At 37.2% G+C, this 15906-nt stretch overlaps 1 protein-coding gene across 1 annotated transcript in view; it reads left to right on the top strand.

Annotated features, from left to right (window-relative positions):
• Positions 1-15602, top strand: part of si:ch211-284k5.2 (uncharacterized) — a 23221-nt gene extending 7619 nt beyond the window's left edge. The window contains exons 4-8 of the mRNA XM_008410890.1: positions 1391-1488; positions 6359-6542; positions 7544-7641; positions 14288-14465; positions 15382-15602. Coding sequence (XP_008409112.1) covers positions 1391-1488; positions 6359-6542; positions 7544-7641; positions 14288-14465; positions 15382-15483 — 660 coding nt within the window. The 3' untranslated portion in view covers positions 15484-15602. The remainder of the gene's footprint in view (positions 1-1390; positions 1489-6358; positions 6543-7543; positions 7642-14287; positions 14466-15381) is intronic.
• Positions 15603-15906: the final 304 nt, after the last annotated feature.

The raw sequence follows: 15906 nt of genomic DNA, 5'->3' as shown, positions 1-15906 counted from the left end.
CCAAGAACCTAACAGAAGCTAACAAACACTGAATAGAAGAAGAAGAGCTGCCATCGATACAGTTGCAGCCAAGCATGGTTTAATGTTACACAATACAGTTTTACCAAGTTGCTCAAAGTCTAAACTGGCATTGTTGTGGATTTAAGGTGTAAAGTTTACCTTTGACCAAACGCCCCCCAAAGGCATCCCAGCGCCCCCCTTTTGTAAAAATGTCCGCCAGCGCCCCCTGGCGTCCTCTGAACGCCCCTGGGGGGCGGTACCGCCCACGTTGAGAACCGCTATTTTAGCCTGAACACCCTGCAGAGGAAGAGACRGAGGTAAGCCACACCCACACAAAGCTTTCAAACATTTCAGTGCATTTCAAACAATCACAATACTTATATTATCCCTTTGTTTGATGTATTTTAGCAGGATACCATCAGTTCCAGCTGAGATGCCACTGCATAAAAACACACAATCAATAAAATACTTCAATCTGTTTGTATCCGTTTCTTTTATCATTCAACATGCATTTCTTTTATCATTTAACACACATTTTAAGTGTTGTACAGCCAAGTAATGAAGACCTTCACTACAGTGGCATTATCTAAAATTACACCAGTCACACGCTAAAGGTATTGTAAATTGTCATTGTGGAAGATCAATTGCAAGAGACTGGACAAGATTCACATTTATGCTGTTATTGTAATGTGTTGACAGACCATGTCATTTTGATTCAAAAACGAAAAAAAGAGCACTGCAGAACACAAAAAATCTTAGAGGAGAAATGGGAACATATGACAATCACAAGGAAAAGTGTACATGCAGTGTGCTGCAGCCTTCTTTATGCAATGTGCAGAAGCTCTTCTTCTTCTTCTTTCTCACTATTAATCCCATCGCAATCTTTGTCCTTCCACTATCAGGAATGTAACATTGTTTTGTGCTCTGGCTATAAGCACTATGTACTTGCAAGTTGATGGTTCATACCTCTGAACTATTTCAGAAAACTGATCGTTCCTTGATCTAATGCTTCACGTATTTACCGATGTAAAGTCAGGATTCACCTGGCAGCAATTTATCAGTTCAGGACAGATTCAGAAAAAACATCAAATAAAAATGTATAGAAAATATGCCTGGCATATTATCAAGAATCAAGAATACCTTTATTAGTCCCCCAGGAAGGAAACTGACATTCTAGTACAGCCCATCCAAAAGAATAGACAAACACCATRTGGAAAGACGTGTTTGAGGCTGCAGCCATGGGAGGTGATCAATGACCTGAGTGATGCCTGTTGAACTGTGAACTTACTAAATAAGTTGTAAATGTTTACAAAATATAAATTTTTTRGCCACGGAGTTCATCTYATAAGCTGTATGTGTTTGTAATCAGTTCTATGTTTTGTGTTTGCAGAGACTGGAAAGGAAAAAGAAGATGGTGACCTTTAACAAGCAAGACCAGTCTACAAGCAAGTCAACCACTGGCAGAAGCAAAGACATTCCTGGAGACCAGTAAAGCTCACAACTTATACAGAAATGTTTAGCAAATTCTGCTTTAACATTTTAAACAAATAACATGCTGCCACTAGGCCTCGCTGTCAAAAACCCTTAAGTGGCCAACATCATCTACATCAGTGGTCCCCAACCTTTTTATTACCACGGACYGGTCAACACTTGGAAATTTTGCTGCGGCCCSGGTGGTCGGGGGGCAGTGAATCGTCAGATAAGTCCGGTGGATATCGGATATGTGGAAATGTTTATTATTATGTAAATGCCATTATTATATATGTTTATTATGTTTATTCAGTTTAAAATGTTAACTATGAAAAAGCATAGTCACCTCCAAATCATAGTGCAGCAAATAGAGCGGCTGCTCCCGCCGTCTTTTATCCACTGCCTTTTTCCTTTTGTTATGTCTTTTAACTCTTAAAATGAGTCCACAAACTATCATTATTGCTTCTACATCGTCATCCGTGTTTGGTTATTCTAAATTCCCGTATGCTATGTTGGGAGTTTTGTGGATTTTCTTCTGGAATTGGGATGTTCGTGACTGGAATCGGTTCGTGTTGCTCCTGCCGTGTGGCTGAAGACACAAACCAATCAAACTTGTTGTACTTTAATCAGCTTTGTGGTCACAGAGGTTTGGAGAATCGGCCGACAATTCTTAGATCTTGCCATCTAAACCAGACTTAAGACTCAAGCTCTACTCATCTCCTCTCGACCACTGCCCAAACGCTCTCTGACTGGTCGCTATGGTAAAGCTTACATATCCCTTCAAAATAAGATACAGATGCACCACAAAAACAAACATTTTACTTTCGTGAAAATTTTAACTCACGATAATGACTAGCGGGAGCCCTGAGCTTGTTTCTCTGCAACAAGACGGTCCATCAGGGAGTGACGAGAGACAATGACACATGAAGTGTTGCTTAAATCCACAGCCTGTTTGGTTTCTACGTGGCGAAGCAGCTTGAAGCTTCATTGCCTCAGTAGCAGCCGGTCGCCGCATGTTACGCAGAGCGGGCTTGTAATCTGGGACTAACCTACCGGTCCAGGATAAATCCATTCTGCTGTCTCTTCTCTGGGCCTTTTCCCCTTTGCAAAGAAACTTTCCAAAGACATCTGATCYRTTTCTTACTCATTTTGCTGCTTGTGGACTCAGCGTTGGCGCGCAAGTAACCGAGAGAATCCGGTTAAAGGATTTTCAAATTAAAAGATCCTCCAGACTCAAATAATAAATATTTAATTATTTCTTGCGCGGCCCGGTACCAATTCACCTCTATGCTGCACTATGACCGGGGGTTGAGGACCACTGATCTACATGACATCACATGCAGCGAAGACATCACAAGTCTTATTTACTTCATGGAAGCAAATAAGACAAGACATAATATTTTTTATTGCTCGTTATGGATCTAGAGCATAAAATTACGGTGGTACGCTCAGTTATGAATGAATAAATACAGTTAATTGAAATATAATATTAATGTAACAAGAATTTAACTAGAAAGTTCCTGAAGAAATTTAACGGGAGCCTGCTGAAGTTTGCCCGCTGGTTTTGATGCAGTGTTCTGATGCTAAACATTAGCATCAATGCTAAGCTTGGCTAAAACATTACAGAGGATTATGTGGATAATCAAAAGCATGTTGGCTAACATGGACTTGCACCATTCAGCATGTTAAAATTAGTGCATAAGCTAAAATGAACCAAAATGCTAATCTTAGCATGAATGCTGTCAGTAGCATGTGGGGCATCACTTGCATGTGTCCGTCATTGATTTTCTCCATTCAGTATACTAAACATGACTAATAAGTAAGAAAAGCGTTCTGATCCTCAACATTAGCATCAATGTTAAGATGAGCTAAATTGTAGTAAATAACCTGTGGAGAGTCAGAAGCATGTTGACTAAGCTGTACTTGCACCATCCATTATGTTAATATTAATGCATAAGCTAAAATTAGTCAAAATGCTAATGTAAGCGTGAATGCTATCAGTAGCATGTGGGACATCACTAGCATGTTGTCTGTCATTGACTTACTCCATTCAGTATACTAAACATGGCTATTAATGGCTAATAAGTAAGAAAATTAGGTAGTAGCTTATTTTAGGTAAAATGCTATTGCTAATGCTTGCTGTGCAAGCCAGTACCCTACTCAAAAGAAAATTCTAATAAAGGCTAATATTATGGCGGTGCACTTACCTGAGAGTATTATTGAGGCTTTTATTTTTTAATTTTTAGTAACCTTCATTTGAAATGGCAATACTAATCCCATGTGTAACAGTGGTCTGGTAAAACCAGTTATGTAATGCCCAATAGAGCAATTACATGATGTAAAAATTGTCAAGGCTTTTATTTTAAAATTTTCAGTAAGCTTCATTTGATATGGCCACACTAAACCCATATGTAATAGTGATTGTGTTAAAGCAGTTATATAATGCTCAAAACACAAGTCGTTCTGAATGCCAGCTAAGTCCTCCTCTTTAGTAACTGACAACTGTCAGTTACATGTTGTAGTTCTGACATGCTCCTCCGCCCTCTGTTTTAACTGAGAGTTGGCCATAGTTAGAACTACAGTGATGGCGTGTTTGAAGTCCTAAGCAGGCCCTCTGCCCTGCTTTGTGTTCTCTCGCTACGATAATTAATCCCCTGCCAAGTGCAGCTGTGAGTGAGCGGGAGAGAATTCTCTGTTTAAGCCAGCCTGTTTCTCACAAAAAAGCACTTCAAACAACTCCTTCCCGTTCAGGAACCGTTATACATATTCAAAAACTGTTTGAAGCGTATAAGAGGGCTATTTGTCATCTCCGATATTCCCGCGATTCATATCTCCACCTCACTCACAGTAATAACAGCGATGAGACAAAGATTGTGCGTGCTGAGGTCTGACATTTTTCAGAAATATAATTGGGTCAGAGCATGAGTTTGTCCTGTTGCATGACATTGGTTGGAAGCACCTGAACAGAAAACCATAAGCCCTTGACAGAAATCCGTCAGCCTTAGAGAAATTTTGAAAACATTTTACGGGAGCAGGCATGTGTATCAATGTCATGACCGACTTTCATGCCAATAGACAAATTTTGGAGGCAGGAGAGCRATTTCAAAATTATTTTGGGGTCAAAAATCCACTCCGTTTCTCACTCTAACGGAGCAGCAGTTGGTGTCAGTTACACTTTGCGTTTCGACAGTTGGAAATTTAGCTCGTTTTTCACTTTTTACGTCACACTAGAATAATAGAATAAAGAGATATTCTATTGGGAGTAGAACAACAGGTGCCTGCCATGAAATGCATAGAGGCAGTCACTGCTCTCCCTATGCATTGCTATGGCAGGCCCCAACTAGAAAATTCTTGAAGAAATTTAACCGGGGCCTGCCAAAGTGTGTCCGTCGGTTGGAACCCAGCGTTCTGATGCCAAAAATTTGCATCAATGCTAAAGAAAGCTGCAATGTACTCAACAGCATGTGGAGAGTCACAAGCATGTTGAGTAACATGGACGTATGCCATGCTGTATGTTAAAATTAGTGCATAAGTTAAAATTTGCCAAAATGCTAATAATAGCATGAATGCTATCAGTAGCATGTGGGGTATCACTAACATGTTGTGTGTTATAGACTTACTCCATTCAGGATACTAAACATAGCTAATAAGTATGAAAAGCATTCTGAAGCTCAACATTAGCATCAAGGCTGCGTTGCTATGGTAATTAATGACCTGCACCTGGGCTGTGTCTCTGTGTCAAACAGAATGGTGGAGAAAGAGTTCCTATCTTTGTGAGACACTGATCTGAAGTCTGAAGCACTTTTACAGAGAACTACAACCCCTAGAAAAATTTCGAAAACATTTTACAAGAGCAGGCATGCATCAATGTCATGACTGACTTTCAGAGCAATAGGGCGATTTTTGTGCCCATGAGGGCAAGTTAAAAATAGTTTTGGAGTCAGAAATCCACGTGCTGTGTGTGTGTCAGAGAGAAAGATTCCTGATTCTGTGATACTCAGTCTTGCTCTTTGTTCATTTTTTCGCAATTTATGTTGCCATGGTAACTCCGAATCCCACTGAAAATGGATCCGGACGTTTTGATACTACTTTTATGGGGGTGCACGCAGCGGTACGAGTCACATTAACGGTGATGGAAGAAAAATAAATAAACTTAAGAGACATCCTATTGGGTGTGGAACAATAGGTGCCTGCCATGCAATGCATGGAGGCAGTGACTGCCTTGCTTCACTGGCAAGGCAGTCACTGCTCTCCCTATGCATTGCTATGCAGGCCCCAATAAAGATATGGATACCACATACACTATATTGCCCAAAGTATTCGCTCACCTTCTTAAGTGTTTCCCAATTATTTTCTGTCATGCCGCCCCTAGGGATAATATATTTGTTCACGTCCCCCGACTCTTGCCCAAATTGAAATACTATTGAGAATCTGATAATATTTAATAATTTATCTGTACATCCTACTGGCTCCACCATTAAATGACCCGGTTAAAAACAACTGAAATGAGAGGTAGTAGCTCATTTTATTGTTTTAAGTTTCTAAACAATTTCCAAGTTCAGTTTATTAACTCAAGACTGCTCAGTCTGTCGGATTCTCAATAGAGAAAAAGTGCAAATGATAAGTGATTTTAATTATTTGGATGGGTGGGCAAATACTTTTGGCAATATAGTGTATAATATGAATGGATTAATATGTAAAAAGTCCACTAATGGGCTATGTAGAATCCAGAACAGGTTAATGATTCTTAAGTGAAATCTCTTCATAACCTTACATATAGGTGCTACCTGATGCTTTTTTTCTTTAGGTTAGTTTTTTTGGGGGACATCTTGGAGAACAAATTGGAAACAAAATAACACTTTTGTTAAACTTTTTTCTGTATCCTCAGTTCGAATGCTGGCAAAAGGAAGCAGGATCTTATGATCATCAGTGAGCAAAATCGGGCCATGTACAAACGACTTGCATCCCGTAGGTCTGTATACTCCCGGGAGAATTGGTTGGGTCACTGGGAGAAGATGGACCGCTTGCTACAACACATGTCCCGGTACCCCAGGGAACAACCAGCTAAACAAGTGAGACCACACTATGTGTGTTATGTGTCAACATTAAAATTTACACTGACTACACATGTAGGAAACTGAACAACTTTTCAAATTTAACCAGAATATGTTGAAATCAATGGGAATCTAGAAATCACAAGAGATGATGACTGGGACCAACGGAGAAAGAGGACAGTTGGCCATAGGAGCTGGTGTTTTGCTGCTGCTGCTGCCACCTTCAGCTTCATAAATAAAACTGTSGCAGCCTGGGGTGGGTTGTCTTTAAGGTTATGAGTGAAAGAAACCAGCCTGGAATAATACTCCAGGAAAACTGAATTGTAATAAGGGCACATGCAAGTTCTACTGGAAGAAGGAGACAAGATTCAAAAGTTCTACATTATTTATTGGAGTTACCTCTGGTCGGACTGTGTGATCTGGTAAGTAGTTCTACAGTTCTGTGTCCGGTCTGGTAACAGCTGTTTAGGGTCCAGTCTTGGTTTAGTCGGATTGGTGGTTTCATATTCAGTACTGGCAGCAGCAGCAATTATCTCTGTTAGCATTTCAAGGAGTTTCTAATAGAAATATTAATTTAAAAAAAAAAAAGGTTTCCCTACAGAGTCCAGTTTATTTCTCAAAATCTGTAGTTTATCTCTCAAAGGTAAATATTTGTCAGTGAATATSTCAGTGCCTCAGAATGACAAGGAAACGCAGGGAATTGTACATAATCACTTGCATGGATGTACAAAAGCATTTGCAACTTGTTCACAGAAATGAGAAACTGTTTTTTTTCCTGTTGTACACAAGTGACACAGTGAATTAAAGATTGATCAAGTAGTTTTGAGAATTTCAATTCTGTTCTGAGAAAAGCACTAAAGTGATTGAGAAAAACTGTAAATGTATCATAGCACATGTCAGGCAGCATCAATGTGACCTGAGTGATGCCTGTTGAACTGTGAAATGGTGGAAGTAATATGTAAGTTCAGCTTATAAGCTGTACATGTGTTTGTAATCAGTTCTGTGTTTTGTGTTTGCAGAAACTGGAAAGGAAAGAGAAGATGGTGACCTTGGACAAGCAAGACCAGTCTACAAGCAAGTCAACCACTGGCAGAAGCAAAGTCGTTCCTGGAGACCAGTAAAGCTCACAACTTATACAGAAATGTTTAGCAAATTCTGCTTTGACATTTTAAGCAAGCAACATGCTGCCACTAGGCCTCAGTGTCTAAAATCCTTAAATGGCCTACATAATCTACATCACATCCCATGCAGTAGATAAGACATCACCAGTCTTTTTTACTTATTTTCATGGAAGCAAATAAGACAAGACATAATATTTTTATTGCTCATTTTGTATCTAGAACATAAAATTACGGTGGTACGCTCATTTATGAATGAATAAATACAGTTAACTGAAATGTAATATCAATGTAACAAGAATATAATAAAGATGTTGATACCTTATACACTACATTGCCCAAAGTATTCACTCACCTTCTTAAGTGTTTCCCAATTATTTTCTGTCATGTCGCCCCTAAGGATAATACATTTGTTCACATCCCCTGACTCCTGTCCAAATTGAAATACCATTGCGAATCTGAGAATATTTAATAATTTATCTGTACATCACACTGGCTCCACCAATAAATGACCTGGTTATCAAAACAACTGAAATGAGAGGTAATAGGTCATTTTATTGTTTTAAGATTCTAAACAATTTCCAAGTTCAGTTTATTAACTCAAGACTGCTCAGTCTGTGGGATTCTCAATAGAGAAAAAGTGCAAATGATAAGTGATTTTAATTAACTTTGACGTACATTTTTACAATAGAAATTTATTATCTTGCTTCTTTTTCAGCTTGTTTTTCAAAAGGTATATAGTTTCAAAGGTAAATTTTGTGCAAAATTTGCAACAATATTGTTTATTCCAGCTTTTTAGAAGAGATGAAAAGTGGATATTTTACTTTCACAGAAAATACGCCTTATCTACTGTATGTTTTGGGCTTTTTCTGAATGCTACAGTTATTTCCTTACAATGGGGTTAGAGCCAGACTAAGAGTGTTTGTTGTTTATTTGTTTTGTTGTTGTTGCTTTTTTGCTTTTATTTACAGTAAAGTTGTAATGATACAAGAATAACGTTTAAAAAAAGTTCTGAAAATTCAACACCACACTGTGCCAAAAAGAGGAACACCTAGGGTCTTGTAAAGTTATAGTTGGTTTTTACAAATAAGGAAATATTTAATCTTAACATATCAGAAACTAATCTGATCTATTAAGACGCTTTAAATAATAAACAATTATTTATTAAAGAATTGTTATTTCAAAGAACGACTTGCTGAGCTGGTAATGTCATATTTTGATCATTCTATCAAAGCTTTTTTCTTATTAAAATTTAAAATTACATTTTTCTTCTCGTCTTTTAAATACTTTGTAGTATCTACTCTTGTAATATGACATTGTTCTCGTAATTTTATGACTTTTTTTGTAGTTAAAAATAAAATCTTAGTCTGGCCCAAAAACTCTGTCATACTTGTTTTACTAACCTCTGCTGTGGTTTTTCTTTTCACTGTCACAAACTTCTTCATCTATCCTCTATGGCGGTAGATAAGTTTCTAAACATAGACATAATATAAGAATAGACGCCTCGTGGACCGCTCTCGCCTATTGTAGCTGATGAGATTTAGGGCAGCCATCTTTTAGCGACTCAGCCTTATGTGTTTGKCAGGCACAATGATGTATCTGCATATTTAATCCCATAATCATAACACGCATTTTTGTTAATGAAAACCGTTAACCGTCAAACAGCTATCAAAGCTACATTTATAAACACTTGTATTATTTAATTGTATTGATACATAGTTCAGAATATTTAAATATGCTTAGTGAGGAAAACAATAGAATAGAAATTCTATTGTTTTCTAATATTGATGTAATATTGAAGTATGATGAGCATTTTACAAAGCACAGAACCGTTCATAATTTATTTAATAAATTCTTAAGTAATATCAGTACATATTTATACGAATATACAAACACAAATAATGATTAAAACTGACGCAAATAATACTGAATAACATATTAGATTTTTTTATATATTTATATAAGTATATATAAATATACATATAAACAGGTATAGCCTAATATATATTATTGATTGACTGTTTTCCAKCTGACGAGTTCTAGCTTCAGTGATTCAGCAGCTGAGATTGAGTCCAAAATACGATGCGAGATTCATCCATGCTGCAGTAAATCTGTCTCTCTTTAAAGATAGTTCCCACTTCTTCCTCACATCGTGTCTTTAGGAAACCTTCAAAACAAAAATCAAAGTTTTAGGAGGTGTCTTACTTTTGACAGAGTGAAAGAATTACATATACATAATAGTCTATACCACCTTGTAAACTTTGCTGGTGCAGTATAACATATATTAKAAAACTTATATTGTTATAGTACTTATAACAATATAAGTACTATAATTGTTATAGTACTTATAACAATATAAGTTTTATAATATATGTTACACTGTTTCATTTCTAAGGTACTCACTTGTGTCAGATAATCTAATTCAGTGTTAGAGAATAATGAATTTTTTATTTAATATTTACAGAATCTCAGTTAGCCTTCATAGCGGGGCTGAACTCCGGCATTACGCCAAGCACTATAGCTCAGTGATTCTTGAGAATAGGGAAAAAACAGGTCCCTATTATCCTATGGATAAAGCACAAAATTTGAATAAAATATACACAAAATATAATTTTTTCAAATATCTGACTAAACTAACCTGGGTCATGTGAGCACAACAATGTATATTTTCCAGGTATTTGCTGAATATTTTTTTATTTTAAACATTGTAGTTGGTGGATGATGTCCGTAAAAGCCATTGTCCAGGAGCAGAACTGAATACATTATAATAGTTTAAAACAATTAAAGAAATACTAAAATTATATATTATGACAATTAAGTATAAGTAGTCATATAAATAATTAGAAAAGTATCAATAAATTGAATTAAAAATAATTTTTATATATTTTACAACTCCATTGAAATTTGTCCCTAGTTTTTGTCAACACCGTCAGAAATTAAAAGAATGTAAAAAAATCAGGCATTATTAGGGGGCACCAGAACTTCTGAGGACCCCATGACCACTTCCTTTCTCTTTCTTTGCTAAGAGGGCTAGTTAGCTCTGGTTAGCTTATGTTATTCTCTAGTTTTTTCTTCTTTTTATTCCTAAATTGTTTGTCAAAACCATGATGTGTCAACGCCATAACTGACAATTTACAAAACTTTGATGAAATTTTGTGAAATAAAAGCTTAATTTTGATCAAATGTAAAGATTTCATGGACCTGAAGAGCTACAATATGGCCTCCTTCAGAATAACATTATATAAATTGAGGTAGTTTGGCATTTTGTCAACTCTGTCAGAAGTCAACTCCATCAGAGTTTTTGTGATTCTTTTCATGAAATTCTTGTCAAATCTCACTTACATGTGTAATTAATTCATTTTAATGTATTTTACATAAATTGCATTACTTCATATGTATCAAGTTTTTAATTTTACTTACTAGTTTCTCACCACCTTCAGTTCTGTCAACTCCGTCATGCAGTGTCAACTCCGTCAGATGGACTTTTTGTTGTTTTTTTGTTTTAAATAATATTTATTTTGTTTCTTGAGAAGCATTTGTCTGTAAAATGAGTAAAAATATCACTAATAAGGTCATTAAAAATTATTTTTTATTTATTTTTGTCAGATGGTGATGACAACGTTCTAGGTCAGGTCAATTAAAAATGTAATTTTAAAAAAAAATTTGCAACTGGGAGCCTGTTCCTTAGCATCTTTACATTTCCAAAACATTATTTGTCATATTTGCATACATAAGGTTGAGAAATAACAAAAAAAAATTTATGGGAAAATTAAAACCCATTTTGTCCCTATTCTCAAGAATCACTGAGCTAATATTAGCTGGTATCTCACCGGTTGACATAAATACAGTAAAGTAATATTCTAATCACAAAATATACACAATAATATGTCCGTCATACTTGTGAAACGTTGCCTGTCGAGCCCTCACATCAATAATCCGTCGATCCGAACAATATCCCTCAGTGCTGAGCAGGGCCGTGCAGAGACCACTAAAGGGGCAGGTGCTCAAAAAAAAAAGGGGGCACATCYAACCTCATTCTAGGACAGAATATTAACAAAGCCACTCAGCTTTCAGAAATTAATAAACAATGATAAATTACAAAATTGTGAGATATACAATCATAGCTAACAAACATCTCTATAGAGCATAACACTATGCATATGTAAGATATTTTATTAGTAATTTCTTTCTGCAGGTCTACTTTGTTATAGTAAAGTATTGCAATATTCAAACCCGCAATTTAGCAAGATATGTAAATCAGAGCTRGACCACCAGACATATTTTGTCTTTACAGAATTACACTATTAAAAATATAAACAAGGGCACAATGCAACCTTTTAGTGTACTGTAATCTATAAAAAAGAGCTGCCTGTTTGCTGCAGTGGAGATGAAGATGGTCCATTCAGGAAATCAGAGGTGCATCAAAAAGACAAAAGCAAAAATTGAATCGTTAATGCTTGCCACCATGAGAAAGGCCTACCGAGTTTTGCTTAAAAAATTTAAATCACACATTTTTGACTCATGAAGTTAATTTCTGTTATTTGCAAAACAAACTTATTTGCGCTTGTCAGAAATCATTTCTTGCTATTCTAAGTTTTTGTTTGTGACTCAAAGTTTTGCTTGTGATTCTCACATGAGTTGTGGGCAGGGCCCAAAATCACAACAAAAGATTTCTGATTTGTGGAAATAAATGTTTATGTTTGGTAAAAATGAGTTATTTAATTAAAAAAAAATTTTAAACAAAACTTTGTTTTGTTTTGTTTTTTTAAAAAAGGAATCATTACAATTCCAAAAGTTTTGATTACAATTTTATTTGACTTAACTGAGGTTAGTTTTTTTTCATTGAATAATTGGGAAACAAATTTAACTTCATACTCTGCGAACCAGACACTAAACTTAAGCTCTGGAAGTTTGTCCCCTACATTAATGACACACTTTTATTACATTCATTATATATATCATGGTAATTCAGGGTGAGTTATTTTTAAACGAAACGATACATTCAGCGTTTTCCGTCATCTGACAAGTAGCAAGTCTACTCCACTTTATTCACCAAAAACGTTTTTTGTTTTTTTTATTCACCAAAAACTGTTCTGTAATCTGGAACGTTCGCAACGTTGAGCTCCACAGTTAGCCGCCTCATCTCACTGCGCGAGAGGCAACTGCGTCGTGCGTCACGGGCAAAGGTAACAAGGTGACCGGCTTATTATCCATCCATCCATTTTCTTACACCCTTGTCCCTCGGTGGGGTCGGGAGGGTTGCTGGTGCCTATCTCCAGCTGGTGTGCCGGGCGAGAGGCGGGGTACACCCTGGACAGGTCGCCAGTCTGTTGCAGGGCAACACAGAGACACACAGGACACACAACCATGCACACACACACTCATACCTAGGGGCAATTTGGAGAGGCCAATTAACCTGACAGCCATGTTTTCGGACTGTGGGAGGAAACCGGAGTACCTGGAGAAAACCCACGCATGCACAGGGAGAACATGCAAACTCGATGCGGAAAGACCGGGGCCGGGAATCGAACCCAGAACCTTCTTGCTGCAAGGCATCTTCTGCTGTTTTGCTTGAGCAAAGTAGGAGAGACGACCGCTCCAAGATGGCAGCCATATTTCCTGCGTCGGAGCAGCCAATGCGGGRTCTACTCTTATRTCTATGTTTCTAAACATCCGAGCTTGGTCTTAACGGAGCTCTCAGTTATGCTCAGCTGAGTGTAGACTACCTCTTCTACTGGCTTGAACAGGCAGSATATTGATTCATTTGAACTGCTGCTACCTAGTGACAGGAGGCTTGTTTAGCAGTCAAGCATAACTCAAGACAATTATAAAATCCTGCTTCTGGAGACATGGATGCAGAGTCTGGTGTGGAGACACCAGACTCTGCATCCATGTCTTTTTTTTTACCTTGCTTTGTGCTCTGATGCACAGTCATTTTGTAAGAGGAAGGGGTCAGCTCCAAACTGTTCCTACAAAGTAGGGAGCATGGAGTTGTAAAAGATGTTTTGGTATGCTGACCTATTCAGTTTTTTCACTGGAACTAAGGGGCCAAACCCAGCTCCTGAATAACAACCCCACACCACAATCCACCCTCCACCAAACTTTACACTTGGCACAATATAGTCAGACAAGTACTATTCTCCTGGCAACCACCAAACCCAGACTCGTCCATCAGATTACCAGATGAAAAAGCATGATTTGTCAGTCCAGAGAATGCCTCCACTGCTCTAGAGTTGTTTTGGTGGCGTTCTTTACACCACTGCATCTGATGCTTTGCATTGCACTTGGTGATATTTGGATGAAGCTCTCTGCGGTCTGTTCCTGAGGTAATCTGAAGGCCACGTGAAGTTTGGAGGTCTGTAGTGATTGAGTCTGCAGGAAGTTTTTGACCTCATCACACTATGTGGGCAAATACTTTTGGCAATATAGTGTATAATGTGAATGGATTAATATGTAAAAAGTCCACTAATGGGCTATGTAGAATCCAGAACAGGTTAATGATTCTTAAGTGAAATCTCTTTATAACCTTACATATAGGTGCTACCTGATGCTTTTTTTCTTTAGGTTAGTTTTTTGGGGGGACATCTTGGAGAACAAATTGGAAACAAAATAACTCTTTTGTTAAACTTTTTTCTGTATCCCCAGTTCGAATGCTGGCAAAAGGAAGCAAAAGGACATCCCTGGGCAAAATCAGGCCATGTACCAGCGACTTGCATTCCATAAGTCTGTGTTCTCCCGGGAGCATTGGTTGAGTGACTGGGAGAAGACGGAGCTTTTGCTACAACACATGTCCCGGTACCCCAAGGTACAACCAACTAAACAGGTGAGACCACACTATGTGTTATGTGATAACGTTAAAATTTACACTTACTACACATGTAGGGAAAAGCAACTCTAAATTCTATAACTTATGGCATTCTTTCATGACATTCTTACTCTCTTCAGTCTCTTTTCCCGTACTGAGTGATGCCCACTGCACCTCCCCCACACCTGTCCATTCCCCCACCCCTTTTTAATTTTCATCTTTTCATTAGGTGTGTATATGTTTTGTCCTGTTCAGTCATGTATGAAAAAGAAAAATACTCATAGTAGGTGAATTGTATGCCTTTTTCCATCTGTACACTCGATACCTCTTTTGTGCCCGTGTTTAGTCTTTTCTGTTGATGTCATGGACATCAACAGAAAAGATGTCCATCTTTTCATAGTACACAGTTGAAACTGTGTACTATGTGGCATACTGTGTCATTAGTAGTTAAATTGTATCTTGTAATGTCTCCTTTCCTCCTAATAAAAATATTAATTAAAAAAAGGTTTCCCTACAGAGTCCAGTTTATTTCTCAAAATCTGTAGTTTATCTCTCAAAGGTAAATATTTGTCAGTGAATATCTCAGTGCCTCAGAATGACAAGGAAACGCAGGAAATTGTACATAATCACTTGCATGGATGTACAAAAGCATTTGCAACTTGTTCACAGAAATGAGAAACTGTTTTTTTTCCGTTGTACACAAGTGACACAGTGAATTAAAGATTGATCAAGTAGTTTTGAGAATTTCAATTCTGTTCTGAGAAAAGCACTAAAGCGATTGAGAAAAACTGTAAATGTATCATAGCACATGTCAGGCAGCATCAATGTGACCTGAGTGATGCCTGTTGAACTGTGAAATGGTGGAAGTAATATGTAAGTTCAGCTTATAAGCTGTACATGTGTTTGTAATCAGTTCTGTGTTTTGTGTTTGCAGAAACTGGAAAGGAAAGAGAAGATGGTGACCTTGGACAAGCAAGACCAGTCTACAAGCAAGTCAACCACTGGCAGAAGCAAAGTCGTTCCTGGAGACCAGTAAAGCTCACARCTTATRCAGAAATGTTTTGCAAATTCTGCTTTGACAAACAACATGCTGCCACTAGGCTTAAGTGTCTAAAACCCTTAAGTGGCCGACATCATCTACATCACATCACATGACATGCAGCTTGCTGTGTTTTATGGAAGCAAATAAGACAAGATATATTTTTTATTTATCATAATTGATCATAAGGAACATAAAATTAYGGGGGTATCCTCAGTTATGAAGAAATTAATACAGTTACCAAAATATAATTTTAATATAACAACAATATAATAAAGATATGGATACTACTTACATTATGTCAGAATGTGCTGACATTTGACAAGCTAGAATGATATGTGACATAAGTTCCTTTGGAAAAATATCAGGTGCTTATCCAATTTCAATTCAAATTATTTATATTGCACCATTTCACAACAA

Source organism: Poecilia reticulata, linkage group LG6 (assembly GCF_000633615.1).
Source record: "Poecilia reticulata strain Guanapo linkage group LG6, Guppy_female_1.0+MT, whole genome shotgun sequence".
In the NCBI taxonomy this organism is placed as follows: domain Eukaryota; kingdom Metazoa; phylum Chordata; class Actinopteri; order Cyprinodontiformes; family Poeciliidae; genus Poecilia; species Poecilia reticulata.
The sequence above is the reverse complement of the archived record's forward strand: the minus strand, read 5'-3'. Positions and strand labels throughout refer to the sequence as shown.